The sequence below is a fragment of the Pelophylax lessonae genome (genome assembly GCF_965119305.1).
Source record: "Pelophylax lessonae genome assembly, chromosome: 8".
In the NCBI taxonomy this organism is placed as follows: Eukaryota; Metazoa; Chordata; class Amphibia; order Anura; family Ranidae; genus Pelophylax; species Pelophylax lessonae.
This window is the reverse complement of record NC_138775.1, coordinates 224,620,261-224,646,185: the sequence shown is the minus strand read 5'-3', so window position 1 is coordinate 224,646,185 and position 25,925 is coordinate 224,620,261. Positions and strand designations below refer to the sequence as shown.

Genomic DNA, 25,925 nt, shown 5'->3' with positions numbered 1-25,925 from the left:
TGATCTCATCCCTCTGCCCACTGTGCTCTCTTCTTCTATCAGCATGTTGTTTATTAGTACGTTTGCATGGAGTACACCTATTTGGCTTTCAGTCCTGCCCCTTCCTCGCAAAACCTGAGTGCTGCCATACAGTATAAGGGATTGGAAGGTGCTGATACCAAGTCAAATTCAGGTACTTACGCTAACTGCAATTTCACATTTAATATATTTATTGAATACAGCTTGGGGTTCAGCTTTAAATATAATCCATTATTGTAGATTTTTAATTTAATTAATATGTAAAATATATACAATAAAATATTATATTATTTCATTTTTTAAAGAGCTGGGAAAACTGTTGGTGCTAAATAAATCCTGTATAATAAAACAAATAATTACTGGCTCCAGAATTAACACCAAAACCCATTCCTGCAAAATACAAATATGCAGTTTTTTTAAGCAAAATATTATTTTATGACATTCCACACAGCTGCCTATTCATTGTACAGATGTGTAATACACATATAATCCCTGCCATGGCAATCTGACTATACACACTGTGCTGCTGGAGAATTTGGCCAGGAAGGCTAGTAAAAGAGGCAGCTGTAGCTAGGCAGCCTGGAAGTGCCTGAAGAGGTGGTGCTGGGATCAGTAGCCCCAGGGATGTATGCTGTACACTAACCTTTTTGCTACACATCAAGGGGCCTTGGGTTCCTGCCTGTAATGGTTGATACTCTAAAATCTAACTGAGATCTGTGTCAGATTAACCACTTTAAGACCGGAAGATTTTACCCCCTTCCTGACCAGACCCTATTTTACGATTCGGCACTGCGTTAAATTAAGGGACAATTGCGCGGCCGTGCGATGCTGTGTCCAAACAAAATTTACGTCCTTTTTTTCTCACAAATAGAGCTTTCTTTTGGTGGTATTTGATCACCTGTGCAATTTTAAATTTTTGCGCTATAAACAAAAAAAGAGCGACAATTTTGAAAAAAAAAAATATATTTTTCACATTCTGCTATATAACATTCCCAATAATTTTTTAACATTTTAGGCCAATTTGTTTTCTGCTACTTAGTTTTAGTAAAAAAAAACGCAATAAGTGTATTTTGATTGGTTTGTGCAAAAGTTATCGCGTTTACTAACTACGGGAAAGATTTAGGGCCGGTTCACATTATTGCGAGTGCGGCGATCGCATTTAATTTGGTGCGCACTGCTCCTTCATTACATGCGAACGGATGTGCGGATGCGAATTTAGCCATACACTTTGTATGGCTGAATTCGCACTGTATCCGCACCAAACTCGCACATGACCCTTTTTTTCAGCCGCATCAGGGTCGGATCGCACAGTGGTTCACACTTGTGCGATCCGATCCTGTGCGAACTGTCGGATCGCACTGCGATATGCGATCAAACTGGGGGTGTCGTTAACATTTAATTGGCACCCCCTGCATATCGCATATGGCAGTGTGAACTGCCATATGTGCGTTTGCGATGCGGGAACAGGCTGTGAATTTGCAGCCTTCCCGCATCGCACAAGTGTGAACTGGGACTTTTAATGTTTTTTTTTTTTTTTACTAGTAATGGTGACGATCTGCGATTTTTTGCATAGGTCTACGTTGCTGGACCCATGGGAGCCGCACTGCCATGGTAGGATTACTGTGAGCAGTCGGCTAGTGGTTAACTAACAGTGTGCCAGCTGGTGTTCTGCAAGCAAGTGTGCTGGAGAAAATGGGGAGTGTATAAAGACTGTATATAGGAGAAGGTGTCCCTGGAGTTGTTTGAAGTCAAGTAGACATCCCATAATGCCCCTAACCCCATTCAAATTTATCAGCCATAATAAAACAAAAAATAAATAAAAGTACCATGCTGTTTTCTGACTCTGAAGTGACTGTGAAAATTTGGTGTACCTGGCTGTGCAGGGTGGGGGATCTCAGTTCACTGCAGATCTTTAGGGGGTGCGTTCAGTGGTGTATTTAGGTTTTGTGCTGCCCTAGGCCTGACTAAACTTGGGCACCCCCTAATTTAAATATGACCCACCCCTTCCTGTAAAGGCCACACCCCTTTCATGTTTATGACCCGCCCTGTTATCTGTAAACCACAGACTACAACCAGTTTTTCAGTGCCCATCAGTGCAGCCTCATCAGTTTCCATAAGTTCAGCCTCATCAGTGCAGCTTCATTACTGGCCATCAGTGCAGCATATCAGTGCGGCCTCATCAGTGGCCATTAGTGCAGCCTATCAGTGTATCATATCAGTGCCCATCAGTGCTGCCTTATCAGTGGCAGTCATTGCAGCCTCATCAGTGGCCATCAGTGCAGCCCATTAGTGCCCATTAGTGCAGAATATCAATGCAGCCCCATCAGTGAAGCTTATCAGTGCCCACTTTTTTGCTGCCCCCCCTGCAAAGTGCCGCCCTAGGCCTGGGCCTTGTTGGCCTAGGCCAAGATACAGCACTGGGTGCGTTACACAAGCTTTCATACTTCCCTTCATATACTGGACAATCTATATCTGTCTTGGCAAATTCCAGAGTAATGGTTTTAGAGCCAGTTCTTGAGCGGTTCACATGCAGTTCTGTGCAGTGTCATTTCGCACAAAAATTAGTACATGTACTAATTTTGCAAGCTCACTGCAACTGCATTACATGGTACCTTTGTTCCATGCGCTCTAGTGCGGGCAACCACATTAGGTTTGTGATCTGTGATTGAGGCGTCATTAACTTAAAGGGGAGTTCCAGCCATTTCACTCACCTGTCCAACGGTCCAGCGATGCGGCTGCCCGAAGCCTCGATCCTCTCCCTCGGCGCCGGCATCACTGCTGTGGGCACCCGGCTGTGACAGTTTGCTGCTTCACAGCCGGGTACCCACTGCGAATGCGTGAGTCGCGCTGCGCGTCTTGATCGACCTCTGACATGTCCCAGAAGATTGCAGGGAGGGAGGGGGAGAGGAGAACTTCCGAGCGGAAGTGGGAGCGGGTACCTGTCAAAACTAGGTACCCGCTCCCCCCCCCAAAAAAAATGACATGCCAAATGTGGCATGTCAGGGGGTTAGAATACCTAAAGCGGAAGTTCCATTTTTGGGTAGAACTCCGCTTTAAAATTGACACCTGCTGCAGATCGCAACTGAAGAGTGTTTTGAATGCAGTGCGGGAACGGGCATGAAACATGGGTTTCCCGCACCACATTCTGGTGTAAACTGACCCAGTTACTTGAGTAGCTACAAATGTTGAAATATGTTCTTGGCACTCATTAGAACTAAATAAGCTGCTCAAATAGGCAGCAAAACATCTTCAACATTGCAGGAAAAGTCTATTTGAGTGTGACTTACTACTGATATTTAATGTAATAATCAGTGAAACTGGAAAAAAAATAAAAAATGATTACCTGCTCCAGGCATCGTTCCCCTATTCATTCCTGTAAAGTACAGATATACAGCTTTCAGTCTAATAATCAGAGCCACATTTATACTTTCTATCCCACTAAACCAACAGCCCTGTTTGGCATTCTTCCTTGGCTGGCCAATCTTGTTATAACATGAACAACATCAGATGCCATAGGTAGAGAAAACACACCAAGGTTAGGGGTAAAGGGGTTGAGAAAGACCGGTTGCTCACTCTGCCCACATTGGTGTAACTAGAAACTGTCACCCAACTCTATTAGCAGTTCAGTTTCAAATAAGCGGACCCAGAGTAGCTCAATTGCAAATACACAGAAAACAATCAAGCAACAAAAAAACACAAACATTAATTTTTCATGTGTTCAGTAAGTAAAAAGCCGAGTTGTAAATTATTACCTGTTTGTGAGGTTGCATCAGATTGCACTCCTGGTAAAAGTATGAAAGCTGTATGATCATGACATTCCAAATGTATATTTAATCTAATAATTAATAACAAGGCAACCTAAGGCGCATTAACAAAGCACATTAACGAGTGTGCACTAAATGACAGGGGATCTCTCTGGTGTGAAATAGGCCCTAAGACTTTGAACACTTTTTGTATTCATGCACCTAGTATGTATTTAATTAATATTCAATTGAATGTGATTATTATTAATTGAATGTAATTAAAACGTTAGCTTGGGTTTTCACAGTGGCCATTTATAACCCTTCCAATTAAATTAAATATAATCAACTACTGTAGATTTGTTTACATTGGAATAATATGTGGTACAAATATGCATTAAAAATTGTTCCGTTATAATATTTCATACAGCTGCTTATACATAGTACAGATTTACAGTATAATACACATTATGTTTTTTAACATCTCTACCATGGCAGTTTAACAATACACACCTTTGACAATGCAACTCGAACAAATGACACCTTTCCCTTAATCCAAGGCACCATGGGAAGGATTATATAAATAGAACAGGGTGGTTTCACAAGTGTAGCACCCTCTAGTGTGCTAGATTGGATGTACAGAATAAGTTGTAATGTAGGTAAATTTGGCTTGGCTGAGAACAAGGCCTGGATTGAATCTGGGTCAGGGCTGAGTGACTCAGGGGGGCTGGATGACTTAGTAAGCAGCGTCTCTGGTGAATGCCCCTGCTTTTTGGAACCTTGGAGAAGCTTCCAGAGGCAGTTGGGTGGAGTCTAGGAGGAGCTGCTTGGAATGTTGATGAGGGCTCCAGCCAATCCCCAGCAGAATGGGCTGGTAGGGGGTATGGGTCCTGCTAGTAGAGGCAGTCAGGTGGAAGATGGAGTGCTGAAGAGGCTGTCAGTGGCCATTGAGGATGCCCTCTAGTCTGGAGGGGGGGGGGTGACTTAAGGCCTAGGGCTCAGGTGCTGGAGGGACTCTCTACAACACATGGAGGAATCCTTCTTGGAGGTATGGGAGCAAGTGAGAGGATATCAGGGGAAAGTCACCACATCCAGGGGATCCCCTGAGAAGTCAGCCAGGTGAGCTGGTGAGTGTGCAGTCAGGGAGGACTGTGGGAAGAGTGTAAGTCTAGCATCACTGTGCTGGAGAATTTAGCCAGGAAGGCTAGTAAAAGAGGCAGCTGTAGCCAGGAAGCCTGGAAGTGCCTGAAGAGGTGGTACTGGGATCAGTAACCACAGGGATGTATGCTGGACACTGACTTTTTGGCTACACATCAAGGGGTCTTGGGTTCCTTCCTGTAATGGTTAATACTCTAAAATCTAACTGTGGTTTTAGATGTAAAAGTATATGTATGTAAACACTAAATGTTCAAATGGGCTTTAATGGTGAACACATTAATCTATTCCAACTAAATGAAATATGATCCATTTCTGTAGATGTATTTACAAAGGATTAGTACGTGGTTTTAGATGTAGAAAGGTATGAAAGAAAATATTACCAGCTCCGAAGTTTACACCCATATTTATTCCTGTAACATACAAATATGCTGCGTTGAAAACAGTTCTTACAATATTTCATACAGCTGCTTATACATTGTAAAAGATAACTAAAACAAAGTTATTACCTCCTCCAGAGATCATATCCCGGTTGGCTGTGAAATACAAATAGGCAGACTTGAGAAAAGTTTATTTTGTATCCAGGGCTGGAATTATACTTTCTGACCCTCTAGTCAAGGGGGGGGGGGGGGGGGTGCAAACTATGGTCCTCCAGTTGTCCAGGAACGACAATTCCCATCATTTCTTGTCATGTCTGTGAATGTCAGAGTTTTACAATGCCTAATGGGATGTGTAGTTCTGCAACAGCTGGAGAGCCATAGTTTGAGCATCCCTGCTCTAGTACGCCTACCCTGTACAGCTTCCCTCCTATTCCACGTGTTTGGCTAGTCTTAGTATCAAACCAACAAGAAAAGACATCATAGCCACAGAAGGCTCACTAAGACTGAAGAGGCAGGTTGCTCAAATCTGTCAGATCCCAGGAATGGGTGCAAGACCCATATTACCGTTTTAGAGACTGAACTGTAAAAGGAAAGCAGCAGACTGATGATGTCATCCCCCTGCCCACTGTGCTCTCTTCATCTATCAGCATGTTGTTTATTAGTATGTTTGCATGGCGTACACCTATTTGGCTTTTAGTCCTGCCCCTTCCTCTCCAAACCTGAGTGCTGCCATACAGTATAAGGGATTGGAAGGTGCTGATACCAAGTCAAATTCAGGTACTTACGCTAACTGCAATTTCACATTTAATATATTTATTGAATATAGCTTGGGGTTCAGCTTTAAATATAATCCATTATTGTGGATCTCTAATTGAATTCATATTTAAAATGTATAAAACAAAATATTATATTATTTCATTTTGTAAAGCGCTGCGCAAACTGTTGGTGCTAAATAAATCCTGTATAATAATAATATTAATTACCGGTTCCAGAATTAACACCAAAACCCATTCCTGAAAAATACAAATATGAAGCTTTTATAAGCAAAAGATTATTTGATGACATTCCACACAGCTGCTTATAAATTATACAGATGTGTAACACATATAATCCCTGCCGTGGCAATCTGACTATACACACTTTCATCCGTACAACTGACACCTCTCCCCTAATTCATGGCACATTAGGAAAACCTTTATGTTTTAAATAGAACAGGGAGGTTTCACAAACTTTCATACTCCCCATCCCATACTGAATAATCAAGATCTGCCTTGACACATCTCGTGGTAAAAGATTAAAGTGACTGGGTTACTTGGGTGGCTATAAATGGTGGGGTATGTTCCTTGCACTCATGAGAATGGAAAAAGCTTCTTTAGCAACCAGCAAAACATATTCAGCATTACAGAACAAGTCCAATTGAATGTGACTTACTACTTCTAGCTCATGTAATAATTATTGAAACTGGAAAAAAAATATTAAACTATTTCAGAAACAAAAAAATGCACACATTTTGCTGGGTTATCAACAATGAAGACCCACCCAAATTGCATGGGCAGGCAGGTCAGCAGTCTGGAACCTTTTTACCAAACATACCCACTGGCCCATCCCTGTTTGCATTTCCTACTTTCAGCAGGCTTTAGCATTCTTAACGTGTCTGTAAGTCTACTGAAAGACATAGGAGATGTACCTCACACGGATAATATGTTTTCTGTAACATTCCTAAACCTCTATATTTGTCATGATGGTTCATACATTCCTTTTATAAAGTTTGTGTTCAGTAAACAAATACTACCTGGTGAAATTTGTTGTTGTATGGATGCATCCAATGGTATCCCTAGAAGAAGCAAGAAAATGGTCATGGCATTTCAAAATGTCTTTTTGAAATAACAATTTTAAACAAGAAGGTTTCAGATTTTTTTTTAAAGAAATTTTTATTTATATATTTTTTTCTACTCTTTTATTCTAATGTCATTTTCATAAAGCCACAAATTTATTTTGCATCAAATTCATAAGAAAATGTTTCCTAGAAATGTGTGTGCTTTATATTTAAAGGTCAGAACAAGTGCAGTTGAATGTGACTAACTACTACTAGATGATGGTGAGATCACTTAAAGCGTGGGGAAAAAAAGCTAATTATAACCCGCTCCAAATATTATCCAAATATCAGTACAGTACAAATATTCAGTTTTGAACAAACAATATTCTATACCAGTGATGGCGAACCTTGGCACCCCAGATGTTTTGGAACTACATTTCCCATGATGCTCATGCTTTCTGCAGTGTAGTTGACCATCATGGGAAATGTAGTTCCAAAACATCTGGAGTGCCAAGGTTCGCCATCACTGTTCTATACCCAGGACTGAATGTATACTTTCTGTTCTGTCTTGTCCAGCAGTCCTGTGTTGCTTCCTTTATACCCTACTTGATTTAGTATCACACCAACAAGATCAGACATCATAGCCTTAGAAGGCACACTAAGGCTGAGGGTAGAGAGGCTGGGAGAGGCAGGTTGCTCAATCTGATGAACTCTGAGAATGACTGCAGCAGACCCGTGTTACTAATACTTTAACTTTCAAGTCACTAAGATGGCAGCTGTCATCCCAATGACCTGGAAGTGGGAGGATCGGCCATACCTCTCGTGCCTGCAAGGTGCCGCTCTGTATACATTTAGTGAGCAGATCTGCTACAGCCATTCTGTCACATGGCATGACCTAACCCCAGCTGCTGACCACAGAGAAAGGGGTCATCTAGACTGGACCTGGGTTACAGATGAGCTACCGACATATCACTCCTCTGTAAGTGCATTTTGTTCTACGTCAATTTTATTAAAATTACTACACTATCTATAAACTCTCTATTTTGTGCTTGTCTTTTTGTCTGTAGTTGTTTTCAACTAAATGTTCAATTGGCATTTAAGAGCCCATTTACATTAGCGCGACTTGTCAGGCGACTTGGTCAGCCTGACAAGTCGCGGTATGTCGCGGTCCATTGAGTAGTACAGGACCCGTTCTAATAGGAGCGACACAAGTCGCTCCAACTTAGAAAAAGGGTCCTGTACTACTTTGGGGCGACCTCGGAGCGACTTGCATAGACTTCCATTATGTGAAGTCTCTGCAAGTCGCGCCGAAGTCGCAGTGCACAGCGGTGCACGCGACTTCACAGGTCGCCCCCCGAAGTCGTGTCGCCTCAATGTGAATGGGCTATTATGGTGAACACATTAATTCATTCAAACTAAATTAAATATGATCCATTACTGTAGATGTGTTTACAAATGATTAGTATGTGGTTTTAGATGTAGAAAGGTGTGAAACAAAATATTATCGATGCCAGAGTTGACACCAATATTCATTCCTATAATTTAAAAATATGCATTACAATAGTTCTGCCATAACATTTCACATAGCTGTGTATACAAGAATCCTCAAATAAAAGGTTCTTTTGTGGCCAAGGCAAAATTTTTGCTTACTACCCTTCTGGACCAAGTGCCCCTTGTCACTACCCTCCTATTCCAGAAATCTGGTAATTCTTACATAGTAAGCTATTCCAAAAACAAAATGCACAAACTGTGCGGGGCCACCAGCGACGAGGACCTGCAGGACAGCTTTAGCAGGCAGGTTAGCAGTTTGAAGCCTTTTGCTATATCTGAAAATATGCTGGATATTTGCATCCAGTTTTCAGGTGTAAGATCTATGATGGATTAAAGAACGGTACACCTTCCCAATGCTTTACTTGGTCATACTACAGATCCCTATTGCTTGGGGACTCAGAGTGGTTGAACTATAAATACACAGTAAACTAATAAAAAAACAATAGCAAATACACAAATACACAGTAAACTATGCAAGCAACAAAAGTACACAAACTGTGCCCCTAAGGCCATCAGCAATGAGGGTTTCTTTGGCAGACAGGATGGCGATTTGAAACCTTTTGCAATATCTGGGACTATGCTCGCTCCCTGGTGTTCAGTTTCCGAGGCGTAAAACTGGTGATGGATTAGTGACCAGCACATCTCCCCAACCTTTTACCTGGTCAGACTCCAGCTCAATTAGAGGTAATGCTGTGTCTGACACTTTTGGGAACCTTTTGAAGAGCTTGTCTATTTAGGAATACAGAAAGCTGCTGACAGGTGCATGTACTGTGTATACCTATAGCAGATTTTGGTATGCTCTGGTTTGTCTCAATGCTAACTGTTCTGATTCAACAATGCCACGACTTTCAGGTAGTTTTGGAATTCTCCACTACTGATATTACTCTGGTCCCACACATACTTACTGGCCCATCACTGTGATGTGTTGTCTCACTGACCAACGGAAATGTGTGGAAGGAGGAGAAGGAGTGGGGTCAGACAATCAATTGGAATACCAGTTCAGGGAATACCAAAAGCTGCAGTGGTACGTACCTCTGGATGCCTGCACTTAATACTTGTCAGCAGCTTTTGACATTCTTAAAGTGAAACTTTAGTCAGCAAATTAAGTTGTGCTAGATCACTTCAGACTGGCCCCTTTTGCAGGTATACTATGTAAAGCATTGATAATAAGTGCCCATACTGTTTAAAATCCAGTAATACACTGTCTCACTCTGCTCTGCACATGTTCATTTGCTCTCTATTTTTTGGCACTGTGCTGATGTGTAGATGTCAATCTGTTGACAACCTAAACATTTACTGCTGCTCAGGTACTCTGAGCTTCAGCAAAATGGCAGCCTCCAGCAAGAAGTAACAGGAACAATGCTGAAGGCAATTTACAGCACACACTTATTTTGGTAGCATAAATATGAATGTGAAATGTATGTTCCTTGCTAAAGAACATATTTATGGATAAAGTTCCAATTTAAAGTGGAAGTAAGCCCATCGATTTAACGGTTTAAAAAACAGTTACATTTCCGGCATGCCAGGAACACTAAAGGCCCGTACACACGTACCGATTGTCGGCCGTAAATATTTACGGCCAACGTCCGATCGGCCGATTGCCGGCTTGTTAGTATGATGCTTCCGACAACCGACTGCGACTTTTCGGCCGAACAAAATCTGGTGTGCAGGCTTTAAAATTTTTGTTGGCCAACAAAGAACGGCCGATTGTTCTTCAGTCAGTACAGATTTCGGCCGACAAAAATGTGATGATCAAGACTGGGCATGCTCAGTGAAGAAAAAACACACGAAAAGTTGACCAGAACATGACATCACTTCTGCAGTTGGTTGTTGTTGGCCGACAAAATTCGTGTGCAGTCTTGAGCACTTTTCAACCAACAAAACAGCACCGGACAAAAGACGGCCGATCGTTCGGCCGACAATCGGTACGTGTGTACGGGGCTTAACTGTCACATTGGTTGTGCTCTCAACCAAACTGTCAAAGCAACAAATGGCTGGTGTCATAACTGATCATATGTGTAGTGCCATGGCATTTGCAGATCAGAGGCTAAGATAACAGTTTCCAATTTTCCAATCAGTTTTCCAGTTACCAGTTTTCCAATCATTGCTGGCCCTTTTTTAACGCCCCCTCCCATATTTGCTATTTTTTGGTCAAAATTATTTATACGTTCCATTTATAGTGTATGTGATCTGTGTACAACTTTTCAAGTTATCAAATATTACCTGGTGGCATTTGTTGTTGTAAGGATGTATCCAAAGGTAATTCTGGTGGAAGCAAGAAACTGACATTTCAAAAAGTATTTTTGATCTAACAATTTATAACAAAGTATTCTGATTTAAAAAAATCATTTTATATTTTTGTTCTATTATTGTATTCTATAATAATACCATATTCATAAAACCACAAATTTATTTTCTCTCAAAAGTATTAGAACAACATTTCACAAACTGTTTGAGTTTTATATTTAAAAGTCAGAACAAATCCAGTTGAATATGACTAACTACTACTAGCTAATAGAAAGATCACCTAAATTGTGAAATAAAATAAAACGATTATGATGATTACCCGCTCCAGAAATCATATCTCACATTATTCTATTACAAATACTGTATGCAGCTTTGAAAAAGAAAAGAATCCTATAACCAGGGCTGTATTTATACAACATACTTCTTGTCAATAGCCCTGTGTTGCTTCCGTGCTACCCTGCTTGACTTAGTATCTAACTAACAAGACTGGACATCATAGCCACTGGGGGTACACCAAGGCTGGGAGCAAAGAGGCCGGGAGAGGCAGGTTGTTCAATCTGCACAGATCCAGGGAATCAGTGCAGCAGACCCATATGACGAGAGGAAAGCTTGGGCAGAAAAAGATGTGCATAAACATGCATTAATGCTGAGCGCATTTGCATGTTAAAGCATGAAATGAAAGTTCTGGCCAATGGAATGCATTAACACCAAACATGCAGATGTGCATAAACATGCATTAAAGCATAAACACTTGTAAAAAAAAAAAAAATCACAGCTTTTGTTGTGCTTTTTTAAGCTGCTTTTCTCTTGTAGGGCGAAAATGCTTCTAAAGGAGCACAATGTGCATGCAGCCAAAAATTGTAACAAACAGTAAACTGCTTCAGCATAAAAAATGCAACAACTATGCAAGGTCATTACCAAAGAGGGCCCTGCCGTCAGGATCATTGGACCCATGCGGCACTTTGAGAGGGGCGGCAATTTGACTCCCAAAATTTTTCTTCAAATCAAAAGTCAGTGCAAGGTCATGAATTTCCAGAGTTTATGGGTTTTCTCAGTTTTAAACTCTGCGTGATGGGGCTATATTTTGTGAACAAACAAAACTATTCCCATTTAAATAAATATGATCTTTTACCATAGATTCATAAAAAGCTGTTACATGTACTTTTAGGTATAGACAAATTTAAAACCAAATATTACCAGCTTCGAAGTTTAGGTGATTGTTAAGCCACTGAGTGTTTGTGCCACACTCCCCCAACAATCCCCTCTTTTTCAGTAACTGTTGTGCCCCAGTGTATGTTTTTTTTTAAAAAATAAGCTGCTATATATTTTGACCAGCCGCCTCTCTCCTCTCTCAATCTGAAAGCTACAGCGGGCGGGGCTGTGAATCCCCATCAGCCAGGAGGAGAAAAGGAGGAGAGAGGCAATTGGTCACGTGAGCACCAAGCAGCGCTATAAAATAAGGTATAAAGCAGCTTATATTTAAAAAAAAAAAGAGAAAAAAGGTTCATATCAGGGCAGGGCCGGGGACAGGCAGGGGAGGGGGGGGGGGGAGAGGAGGACAAAGGAGAGCTGCCGATGACTGGTAAACCACAATGTCAGGGCTCAGAAGCCTTGATAAACTATGGTCAGTTTACAGAGGGGATGGCAGAACCAGGCAGGAAAAGCCAGGTATTTTATATAATACAAGGGGCTAAATTACATAGTACAAGCACTGTACTGTATAACATGCTTTAAAGGAATAGGATCCATTTTTTTTTTTAGGGTTACAAACACTTTAACAACCAAAATCATTTCTGTAAAATATAATTTAGTGGCTTTGAAAAATGGTTCTCTTTTAACATTATTTACAGCTGCCTATACAATCTACAGATCACTTAAAATATAAAAAATAATATCAATAATAAAAAAGTAATACCTCCACCAGAATTAATATCAAAGTTAATTCCTGCAAAATAAAAAAATATTCAGCTGTGAAAAAATGTTTTCTTAAAAACTTTCCACTCAGCTGCCTATAGTATATCCAGATCAATTAGAAGAAGATAAAATGAAAACATTTTACACCTATTTCAGAATTTATATCTAAGTTCATTCAGGTCAAAGAAAAAAATAGGCTCTCTTATAATCAGGTAGGATAATAAGGTTGAATTTATTTCCATACCACTGGGCCAAATTCCCTGTGCCGCTTCCTTTCTACCCTATTTGACTGGCTAGTCTTACTATCACATTAACAAAATCAGATGTCATAGCTATATGGCAGTGGTCCTCAACCCTGGCCTACAGGGCCCACTAACAGGCCAGATTTGCAAGATAACTGAAATACATCCCAGGTGATATAATTTGCTGCTCAGTGATTGCAGTACTCTAGTCTGCATCTCCCCAAGGTAATACTTAAAATCTGGCCTGTTAGTGGGCCCTGAGGACCGGAGTTGAGGACCACTGCTATACGAGACACACAAAGACAGGGCAGAGGGATTTTGAGAGACAGTTTGCTTATTGTATATCGGTACATCTAGAATCCATGACTCAAAGACTCAAGCAAACTCTCTACTTAGTCTGCTTGCAGTTTCATTTAAGGTGAACAGACCCAGAATAACAGAACTGTAAATGCACAATAAACTACTCAGGAAATTAAAATGCACATACTGTACAGGGCCTTCTACAATAAAAGCCCAGCTGGTTGCAATGACAGGCATTATGTGCAATTAGTTTGTGAGTGTGTCCTGCTGTAGTTGGCTCATTATCTCCTTCCCTGTGCTCTCCTGCGACTGCTGCATCTGTGTTGGTGGGCGATGGATTGGTGGAGATTTCTGTGGCTTGTTTTGTTTGTTTTTTTTGTTTGTTTTTTGATTTATGTGTTATATGACGTATTATGTATGGGAAGGCAAGGAGCATAAACTCTCAGTAGTGTAGTGGGAGTGCATCTTTAATTGATTTTTTGGTTAATTGTTCAATTGCTTAATTGCCATACCATGTTTACTTGTATCATACATATATATATATATATATATTTTTTTTTTAATGCAATGTATGTGTATATGAGGTTTGAGTAAGCGCTGACTTTAGCGCGAAACGCGTTACCTTCTATGTTCCTGTCATACCTGTGATGTGATTTTAATACTTCAATAAAGTTACCAAGGAGTGCAGCAATATTCCGAATTTTTGCGTGACACTGTAATGCGTATTCAAATGCCAGTGCAGGGACAAGAATTTCTTCAGTTCATATGTTTTCTTATTTTAAAGCACGTACAAATGACCATTTTTTAAAATACTAAGCACAAAAAACCCTATTTATATATTATCTATTACTGTAATGATTATAGAATAAATAATATGTAGTTTTAGATGTGAGATATAATGAAAAATATAAAACAAGTCATTACCAGCTACTGAGTTAACATCCAAATTCACTTCTGTAAAAAAACAAATACATTTTCTTATTTTAAAGCTCTGAAAAATTACCATTTTTTTTTTTAAAGTAAACACAAAAAACCCTATTTATATATAATCTATTATTTTAATGATTATAAAAGAAATAATATGTGGTTTTAGATGTGAGATATAATGAAAAATATAAAACAAGTTATTACCAGCTACTGAGTTAACATCCAAATTCACTTCTGTAAAAAACAAATACATTTTCTTATTTTAAAGCTCTGGAAAATGACCATTTTTAAAAAAAAAAGTAAACACAAAAAACCCTATCTGTATACTGTATAATCTATTACTTTAAAGATTGTAATAGATATAATACGTGGTTTTAGAAGTGAGATATACTGAAAAATATAAAACAAGTAATTACCATCTACTGAGGTAACATCCAAATTCACTTCTGTAAAAAACAAATACGTTTTATTATTTTAAAACTCTGAAAAATTACCATTTTTTTAAAACAGTAACCACAAAAAAAACCCTATTTAATATAATCTGCTACTGTAATGATTGCAATGCAAATATAATGTGGTTTTAGGTGTGAGATATAATGAATAATATAGAATAAGACATTACCAGTTACAAAGGTAACATCCACATTCACTTCTGTAAAAAAAAAATAAAAAATATATTAATTTTTGAAATAAGGTTCTTTTATAACATTCCACATGTCTGCCTATACAATGCATAAATCATATTGGTGCTAAAAAGGTTATTGTGATCTCTAAATGTTATATTCCAATTAGTTCTTGAAAAATAGGGATGTTCTGTTTAGAAAAAGGGTTAATGGGAATTTTAGCCTCTATTAATTAATTTTTACACATAAATGTAAAAGAGATCAGCAGGATGTATCTTATCAATTTGTGTTATATTTCAGGCCTCATGCACACTGGATGTTTTTGCAGCTGTTTCTAGGGGCATCAGGAGAGTGCAAAATCTGGTTCAGCTCTGCATAGAAACCAATCAGCTTCCAGATTTTATTGTCAAAGCTTAAAGTACACTATACTATCAAAGTATTGGGACGCATTCCTTTGCACATGAACTTTATTGGCATTCCAGTCTTTGTCTGTAGAGTTCAATATTGATTTGGCCCACCCGTTGCAGCTATAAAAACTTAAACTCTTCTGGGAAGGCTGTCCACAAGGTTTGGGAGTGTGTCTATGGGAATGTTTGACCATTCTTCCAGAAGCACATTGTGAGGTCAGGCACTGATGTTTAAGAGAAGGCCTGGCTCGCAGTCTCCGCTCTAATTCATCATAAAGGTGTTCTATCGGGTTGAGGTTGGGACTTTATGGACCTTATTTGTGCATTTGTGTGCAGTCATGTTGGAGCAGGAAGAGGCCACCCCTTAAGAGTTCCCTTCACTGGAAAACAGCCCTGCACCATACCCCCCTCCATCAAATGATTTGGACCAGTTTACAAAGAACTTGAATGGCCTGCACTGAGTCCTGACCTCAACCTGATAGAACCTCTTTGGGGTGAATTAGAACGCAGAGTGCAAGCCAGGCCTTCTCGTCCACCTCAGTGCCTGACATTACAAATACACTTCTGGAAGAATGATCAAACATTCCCATAGACATACTCCTAAACCTTGTGGACAGCCTTCCCAGAAGAGTTGAAGCTGTTATAGCTGAAAAGGGAGGGGGATTATAGTGTGAGGTTGTTTTTAAGGGGTTGGGCTTAGCCCCTTAGTTCCAGTGAGAAGGCATTGGCATACCAAGACATTTTGGACAATTTCATGCTTTCAACTTTGTGGGAACAGTTTGGGGATGGCCCCTTCCTGTTCCAACATGACTGCGCACCAGTGCACAAACAAGATCCAAAAAGACATGGATGAGCGAGTTTGGGGTGGAGGTACTTGACTGGTCTGTGCAGAGTCCTTTGGGATGTCAGGCCAGTCAAGTTCCTCCACCCCAAACTCGCTCATCCTTAAACTGCATGGCATTGTTTGCTTTTATTTAGATTCTATTGCTGATATGAAGTGGGTGGAGGGTATCAACAATCCACAATCATTGTGCAGCGTTAATAATCAAAAAACAGAGCTTTTATATGTAATGGGCAAAATTGATTTACTCTGTATAAATATGATATCAAACTATACACAGTTTTTACTGCAGTAATGCACTCAGATCGGATTATTCCCATTGACCTTTTTTCATGTTCTCTGGAAAAAAAAGACAATAATTCCACTTTAATAAAGCATCTGCTGTCACTAAAAGCTTACCTTCTAGCAGACTTTGATCTTCTGTGTTTTCTGTAAAAAAACAAAACCCATGCTATATTTTAAGGAACTAAATGAAGTAAAACATTAACAGGGCAGTGTAGCGGTATTAGTGCATTTGTAATAACAGTTGGGAACTGTACATGATACTGTTTTTTTTTAAATGACGTAGTCTGCTTGCAGTTTGGTTTTAGGTGAACAGACCCAGAATAACAGAACTGTAAATGCACAATAAACTACTCAGGAAAGAAAATGGCAATACTGTACAGGGCCTTCTACAATAAAAGCCCAGCTGGTTGGCAGGATGGCAGTCCAGAACCTTTTACTGTACATGTGAATGTGCTGGCTACCCATGTCCTGTTTTCTGATGTAAGACTTGTGGTGGTTTAATCACCCAACACTTTACTTGGTGAAACTCTAGAACCCCATTGTATTTTTTTCCCAAAGAAAAATAATTAAAACTCAAGCATGTGCCAGACACTTTTTTCTGGTGCATTTTTTAAAGCCTTAAGCTGGCTATAGATGGTTCAAACTTTGGCTGGTTCAACAGGAACTGGTCGAGATTGGAACCATGTATGGACAGGCTGATTGTACCCATGTTTGTTCGATCAACTCAGGTACAACCAGCCAGTTTAATTATTTATTCCCGGCCAGGACAACTCCCCCCCCGTTCCTCCACCAGGAGAACACAATAGCTCTGCGGGAGGGATTCCCTTATCAATACTGACTGTGTTGATGGGGAAATTGAGTCATTTTCTTTCCTGCAACTCATGGTTGCAGGAAATAAATTTGCTCCAATAATGGATGGAATAAGTGCAGCCAAAATTACAAACAGAAAAACCAGCACAAGGACAACAATTAAGGTCATTAGGATGTGTCCCTTGTGCTGTTTCCTCTTCTGTTATTGAAAATCTTCCTCCATCCTGCTATCCCCACCCCTGCCACACTGAAAGAATAATACAACTAACTGGCTGTCAGAGGCTCTCAACCTGTTCTTTTCACCTAACTGCTCATTTCATAAATGCCGCATTACAGCTTCTAGGAATGGAACAGGATCTAAGAATGGAGGATAGGCAGATGACTGGTCGCTCTGCCCCCTCCATTCATAGAATCTGTTTAATTGTTGAAGCCGTAGTATGGCCTCTATGAATGGAACAGCTGGGTGGAAAGGGTGGGCGTGGTCAGGCTCCCTTGATGAGAGCCTGTGACAGCCTATTAGTTGTATTAACACCCAGCGCACCATAACTTAATGGGGGGGGGGGGGGCAGGACACCAGAAAATCTCCTACTGACTGTTTATTATGTCTCTTGTGCTGATTTTCTGCATGTGATTTTTGTTGCACTTGGGCTTTATACAGACTACTTTTTATTACAATTAGTGAAAGCTGGCAGCTTTTGCCCGCTTAATCAGATGCAATGTCATGATTTCCTGGAGCCTTGTTAAAGACACAGGAGGCATACCTTGCATTGACCACTTTTCCTATTACCTTTTCACAACCCCTGTATATATCAGAATAGCTTTATTTTCATCACTTGTGATTCATTTTAATAGTGTATGTGTTCCACCAATGGAAACTGAATTCGGACTATTGTCTGGATTGGAGTAAGCATGCGTTTCAATGCATTTCTGCCAGAAGCAAGAAAACCGTGGGGTTGATTTACTAAAACTGGAGAGTGCAAAATCTGGTGCAGTTCTGCATAGAAACCAATAAGCTTCTTGTTTTATTTTTTTTATTTTTTTTTTGTTAAAGCTTAATTGAACAAGCTGAAGATAGAAACTGATTAGCTACCATGCACAGCTGTACCAGATTTTGCGCTCTCCGGTTTTAGTTAATCTACCCCTGTATGTTCATGACAAAGTGCAGGTGTCTGTGATATAATTTTTTTATATGTTTCCTTTACTAATTTTTTATATAAATATTAGAACACTATTTGAAGAAAAAAATGTGTAATGTGTAATGCGTTTTCAAATTCCAGTGCAGGGACAAGAATTTTTTTCAGTTCATACGTTTTCTTATTTTAAAACACTGACAAATGACCATTTTTTAAAATTGTAAAAAAAAACCTATTTATATATTATCGATTTCTGTAGCGATTATAAAAAAAATAATATGTGGTTTCAGATGTTAGATATAATGAAAAATATAAAACAAGTTATTACCATCTACTGAGTTAACATCCAAATTCACTTCTGTAAAAAACAAATACATTTTTTTTAATTTAAAGCTCTGAAAAATGACCATTTTTTAAACTAGTAAACACAAAAAACCCTATCTATCTACTGTATAAGCTATTACTGTAACAATTGTATTATAAATAAATTGGGGTTTTAGATGTGAGATATACTGAAAAATATAAAACAAGTCATTACCAGCTACGGAGTTAACATCCAAATTCACTTCTGTAAAAAACAAATACATTTTCTTATTAGCTCTGAAAAATGAATTTTTTTTCTATAAGTAAACACAAAAAAACCCTATTTATATATAATCTAGTATTGTAATTTTTATAAAAGAAATAATATGTGGTTTTAGATGTGAGATATAATGAAAAATATGAAACAAATTATTACCATCTACTGAGGTAACATCCAAATTCACTTCTGTAAAAAAAAAAAAAAAATTTTTATGTTAAAGCTCTGAAAAATGACAATTTATTAAACAAGTAAATACAAAAAAACCTTATCTATATACTGTATAATCTATTAATGTAATGATTGTAATATAAATATTTTCGTTTTAGATGTGAGATATACTGAAAAATATAAAACAAGTCATTGCCAGCTACTGAGTTAACATCCAAATTCACTTCTGTAAAAAAACAAATATATTTTCTTATTTTAAAGCTCTGAAAAATTACATTTTTTTCAAAAAGTAAACACAAAAAAACCCTATTTATAAATAATCCAGTATTGTAATGATTTTAAAAGAAATAATATGTGGTTTTACATGTAAAATATAATGAAAAATATGAAACAAGTTATTACCATCTACTGAGGTAACATCCAAATTCACTTCTGTAAAAAACAAATACATTTTTGTATTTTAAAGCTCTGAAAAATGACCATTTTTTAAAATAGTAAACACAAAAAAACCCTATCTATATACTGTATAATCTATTACTGTAATGATTGTAATAGAAATAAATTGTGTTTTTATATGTAAGATATACTGAAAAATATATAACAAGTCATTACCATCTACTGAGGTAACATCCAAATTCACTTCTGTAAAAAACAAATATATTTTTGTATTTTAAAGCTCTGAAAAATGACATTTTTTTTCAAAAAGTAAACACAAAAAACCCTATTTATAAATAATCCAGTATTGCAATGATTATAAAATAAATAATATGTGGTTTTAGATGTAAAATATAATGAAAAATATGAAACAAGTTATTACCATCTACTGAGGTAACATCCAAATTCACTTCTGTAAAACACAAAACATATAGTAAACACAAAAAAAATCTATCTTTATACTGTTTAATCTATGACTGTAATGATTGTAATATAAATAAATTGTGGTTTTAGATGTGAGATATACTGAAAAATATATAACAAGTCATTACCATCTACTGAGTTAACATCCAAATTCACTTCTGTAAAAAAAAAAAAAAATACGTTTTATTAATTTAAAACTCTGAAAAATAACCATTTTTTAAAACAGTAACCACAAAAAAACCCTATTTAATATAATCTGCTACTGTAATGATTGTAATGAAAATATTATGTGGTTTTAGATGTGAGATATAATGAATAATATAGAATAAGACATTACCAGTTACAAAGGTAACATCCACATTCACTTCTGTAAAAAAACAAAAAAAAAAGTATTAATTTTTGAAAATAGGTTCTTTTACAACATTCAACATGTCTGCCTATACAATGCATAAACCATATCGATACTAAAAAAGTTTTAAAATGGTTATTGCCATCTCTAAAGGTTATATTCCAACTAGTTCTTGTAAAATAGGGATGTTCTGTCTAGAAAAAGGGTTAATGGAAATTTTTAGCCTTTGTTAAATATTTTTCACACATAAATGTAAAAGAGTTCAGCATGATGTATCTTATCAATGTGTGTTATGTTTCAGGCCTCCTGCACATGCAAAATCTGATTCAGCTCTGCATAGAAACCAATCAGCTTCCAGATTTTTTTGTCAAAGCTTAAAGTACACTATATTACCAAAGTATTGGGACGCATGCCTTTGCACTTGAACTTTATTGGCATTCCAGTCTTCGTCTGTAGGGTTCAATATTGAGTTGGCCCACGCTTTGCGGCTATAACAACTTCAACTCTTCTGGGAAGGCTGTCCACAAGGTTTAGGAGTGTGTCTATGGGAATGTTTGACCATTCTTCCAGAAGCACATTTGTGAAGTCAGGCACTGATGTTGAAGAGTAAGCCTGGCTTGCAGTTTCCGCTCTAATTCATCACAAAGGTATTCTATCGGGTTGAGGTCAGGACTCTGTGCGGGTCAGTTAAGTTCCTCCACCCTAAACTCGCTCATCTATGTCTTTATGGGCCTTGTTTGTGCATTGGTGTGCAGTCATGTTGAAGCAAGAAGATGACATCCTCTAACTGTTCCCAGAAATTGGGGAGCATGACATTGTCCAAAATGGTATGCTGATGCCCTTAGATTTCCCTTCACTAGGACTAAGGGGCCACAACCAACTGTTAAAAAACAACCCTACACCATAAACTCCCTCCATCAAAGGATTTGGACAAGTTTACAAAGAACTTGACTGGCCTGCACCCCAACCCGATAGAACCGCTTTGGAATGAATTAGAACGCAGAGTACAAGCCAGGCCTTCTCATCCACCTCAGTGCCTGACCTCACAAATGCGCTTCTGGAAGAATGGTCAAACATTCCCATAGACACACTCCTAAACCTTGTGGACAGCCTTCCCAGAAGAGTTGAAGCTGTTATAACTGCAAACAGAGGAGGGGGGGGGGGGGGGGTTATGGTGTGGGGTTGTTTTTCATGGGTTGGGCTTGGCCCCTTAACTCCAGTGAAGGCAACTCTTAAGGCATCATCATACCAAGACATTTTTGACAATTAATGCTCCCAACTTTGTGGGAACAGTTTGGGGATGGCCCCTTCCTGTTCCAACATGACTGCACACCAGTGCACAAAGCAAGGTCCATAAAGACATGGATGAGCGAGTTTGGGGTGGAGGTACTTGACTGTCCTGCACAGAGTCCTTTGGGATGTCAGGCCAGTCAAGTTCCTCCACCCCAAACTCCCTCATCCATAAACTGCATGGCATTGTTTGCTTTTAATTAGATTCTCTGGCAGATATGTAGTAGGTGGAGGGTATCAACAATCCACAATCATTGTGCAGCGTTAATAATCAAAAAACAGAGCTTTTATATGTAATGGGCAATCCTGATTTACCCTGAACAAATATGATATCAAACTATACACAGTTTATACTGCAGTAATGCACTCAGATCGGATTATTCCCATTGACCTTTTTTTATGTTCTCTGGAAAAAAAAAAGACAATAATTCCACTTTAATAAAGCATCTGCTGTCACTAAAAGCTTACCTTCTAGCAGACTTTGATCTTCTGAGTTTTCTGTAAAAAAATAAAACACGTGCTATATCTTAAGGAAATGAATGAAGTAAAACATCTTCAATAGGTCAGTGTAGCCTAGGGTAGCCACCTCATCCCTTTAAAGCAGAACACATATTAATTTTACAGGTTCTGGGGCTAATTTAATGCAAGCAAGGCACTAAGGTAATATTAATTACCACCTTAATCAGCCACAGAACCTGTGTAATTAATATGTGCTCAGTTTTATAAGGATGAGGTGACAACCCTAGTGGAGCTGTTTTAGTGCATTTGTAACAACAGTTGAGAACTGTACATGATACTGTTTTTCAAGACCTGCTTGTATCTAAAAAAATGATTTAGTCCCCTTAAAGCTTGTCCTAAAAAATGAAAGGAAATCTGTGGTGACAGCAAACACTTTCATTGTATAACATCAGCATTGCAATAACAATACAACAGTTATTTTTGACAAACCAATCCAAGCTTCCTTAAAAAAAAATCACCTTTCATGATTCGTGTTGCCTTTCTGATGGCCATCAGTTTCCACAACTTGCTTCTCCTTTGCAGCTTACTTTCAATTTCTAAGGACTACATATCCCATGGTACCTTGCTCCGTGCAAGTAGTGATTCCTGTACTGACTCCACCTCCTAAAACTCCCCTCCGCTGCCACATTTGGTACCTTTGGGGGGGGGGCAGCGGGTACCCATTTCCGGTTCAGTTCACTTTGGTGAACCGATCCAGTGGTTTGCCCCCCCCCTCTCCCCCCCCCCGCAACCTTCTGGGACACTTCACAGATCCGAGAAGTATGCGGCCGATTCACAAAGCGCATCACGCTTCAAACATGCGCACTGGAAACCGACTGTGAAGCCACAAGGTGCTGGTTTTCCTTAGTCAAGATGGCGGCACCAGCACCCCATAGCCTATTAAAGAATTTGCTTGGGTGAGGACACCACTGGATGCCTGACAGGTAAGTACCCACATATTATAATTCAGCAGCTACAGTATTTGTAGCTGCTGACTTTTTTTTTTTTTGGGGGGGGGGACCTGGAGCTCCTCTTTAAGGCATTTGGATGCCATCTTTGCCAGCAACATTTATTAAATCAAACATTTCTCCATGTAAAGGAAGATTATGACCTGTGCTCTTAGGAAGAGCTAGTGATGCCGAAGAATCTTCCACAGCTAACCTACTCTTGGGTTCTTCGGCAATGGTAGCTTTTCAAAAGAGTTTTAGACTAGTTCACCTTTTAGGGCAGAATTTCACTTTTCCCAATAAATAGAATATTTGTATAATATCATTTCTGCCCCAGAAATTCCAGAAGTTCCCACAAGCATTTATTTTGGGGTTTTTTGGAGCTTTTCCGGTTTTGATGCATAGGGCAGCCCATTCGCTAAATAGGCTGCCCTACATGCATCAATTGCCAGAACTTTTTTTTTTTTTGGTGCATTTGGTGCATTTGCAATGTGTTTCTGCAAAGCATGCATTTTCTGTGCAGTTTGCCATGCGTTCGGAATGCACAGATATGAGTGGAGCCTCACTGTTCTTGTATTCACACACCAATTTCACTTTCAGGCCTCATTCACACCTAGTGTAGTGGGAGCACACGTTTTTCTGGCTTGTTTTTTTCCTGTGACACGCAAAGGGCAGCCCGTTAATTTTAATGGGCTGCCCTCCACATGGCAAAGTAGCTAATGGGACATTTTGGCATGTTGCGGGTTGCACGTTTTTTACTGTGCATTTTGCTGCGTTTGTTTTTTCCACATTTCAAATTTAGTGTTTGCTTCTGTGTTTGTTGGGCCGTTAACAATTAATGGCACTCAAAGCATAACTAGTGATTTTAGGTGTATAAAGGTGGTCATACACTATACAATATAATTGTACAATCTCTGTACGATCTTCTTCAGATTTTCCCAAACTATATAATAGGAGGAGACATCATCTATCCAATCACTCTAAATCCAATCAGGCAGGCCCTTGCACTACATACTAAAATACACTATATTACCAAAAGTATTGGGACACCTGTCTTTACACGCACATGAACTTTAATGGCATTCCAATCTTAATCTTTAGGATTCAATATTGAGTTGGTCCACTCTGTGCAACTATAACAGCTTCAACTCTTCTGGGAAAGCTGTCCACAAGGTTTAGGAGCATGTCTATGGGAGTGTTTCTTCCAGAAGCGCATGTGTGATGTTGGCCGAAAAGGCCTGGCTCACAGTCTCCACTCTCTTTAATGAGACATCAGGGGTCTTCTAGACTCATATTGTCTTAGTTGCCTTCCATTGAAGCTAATAGAGTACATGGGTGTAAAACCCGCTGCTGCTACCTCAATACAACATACATTGGTGGCAGTGAAAGAGGTAAAGCCCCTATAGGTCATCAGTTTAGAGGTAACCATGAAAAACAGGCCTAAAACTATTGCGCCCGCTCCAGGGTCCAGGGTATGTTGTGTGGCAGAATCAGTGTTTTCGTGCATGGGATCCTGCAATTCATGTGTTTAGGGGGGGGGGGGGGGGTCAAAATTATTAGAGGTGTTAAATGTTTGGGTGTAACTTTATTACAGCCAAAGGTTTTCTATCAGGCTGAGGTCAGGACTCTGTGCAGGGCAATCAAATTCCTCCACCCCAAACTCCCTCATCCATGTCTTTATGAACCTTGCTTTGTGCACTGGTCCAAATCATTTAGTGGAGGGGGATTATGGTTTGGGGTTGTTTTTCAGGGGTTGGGCTTGGCCCCTTAGTTCGAGTGAAGCGAACTCTTAAGGCCTCAGCATACGAACAAATCTTGGACAATTTTATGCTGCCAACTTTTTGGGAACAGTTTGGGGATGGCTGCTTCCTATTCCAACATGACTACACACCAGTGCACAAAACAAGGTCCATAAAGACCTTTGGGATGAAGCCTTCTTGTCCAACATCAGGGCCTGACCTCACAAATGCGGTTCTGGAAGAATGGTCAAACATTCCTATGAACACACTCCTAAACCTTGAGGACAGCCTTCCCAGAAGGAGCTCTTAAGAAGGGCGCGTGTCTCCCGAAATACATCAGCTTTCCAACTGCAGATATGTATCATCCTCATCACTGGAGTTGTATATAACCTGCATTTTATTCTTTTATGTTTGTGAGTATGCTTTTGGCTATTTTAAATTTCCAAGATGTCTTAGGTAATGCACTAGGCGTTTGCGCCCTTCTTTTTTTCTGTTTTTAGTGCTTTTGGAATTTCCTCACTCATGGAGTGCAGCATTGCCTTATTACCACTTTCTACAGAGCGAACGCTGAGGTTTGACAGTAAGCCTTCCCAGAAGAGTTGAAACTATTAGAGCTGCAAAGGGTGGGCCAACTCAGTATTAAACCCTATGGACTAAGGGTCCTTTCACACGGGCGGATGAAAAACGGACATAATGCATGTCAAAGGGATTGCGGATGTCAGCGGATGACCATCCGCTGACATCCGATTTGCGTCCTTTCCGATCAGTTCCTTTTTTTGGAACGGAAGAGAACCCTATTTTTCTTCTGTTTAAAAACCGGACGGACGCAAAAACGGATGCCAGCAGTGTCATCTGCTGACATACGCAATCCCATTAACATACATTATCTCCGTTTATCATCATGGGATGATGAACGGACTTACGGAACGGACACTCCAAAGTGTCATCCGTGTCCGTTTAAAAAAAAAAAAAAAAGTGCCTGAGCGGAGGTAAATACGGACCGCCCCGTGTGAAAGGACCCTAAGACTGGGATGCCAGTAAAGTTCATGTGCGTGGTAAAAAACAGGTGTCCCAATACTTTTGGTAATACAGTGTATATCCTAT

The 25,925-nt window shown here is 39.3% G+C and overlaps 1 protein-coding gene across 1 annotated transcript in view; it reads right to left on the bottom strand.

Annotated features, from left to right (window-relative positions):
* Positions 1-25,925, bottom strand: part of LOC309561659 (uncharacterized protein) — a gene marked incomplete at both ends in the record, with an annotated part of 129,981 nt that overhangs the window by 17,983 nt on the left and 86,073 nt on the right. The window contains 6 exons of the mRNA XM_082265652.1: positions 6,277-6,306; positions 16,561-16,590; positions 19,958-19,987; positions 20,127-20,156; positions 20,336-20,365; positions 22,106-22,135. Of these exons, the coding sequence (XP_082121778.1) occupies positions 6,277-6,306; positions 16,561-16,590; positions 19,958-19,987; positions 20,127-20,156; positions 20,336-20,365; positions 22,106-22,135 (180 nt within the window). The remainder of the gene's footprint in view (positions 1-6,276; positions 6,307-16,560; positions 16,591-19,957; positions 19,988-20,126; positions 20,157-20,335; positions 20,366-22,105; positions 22,136-25,925) is intronic.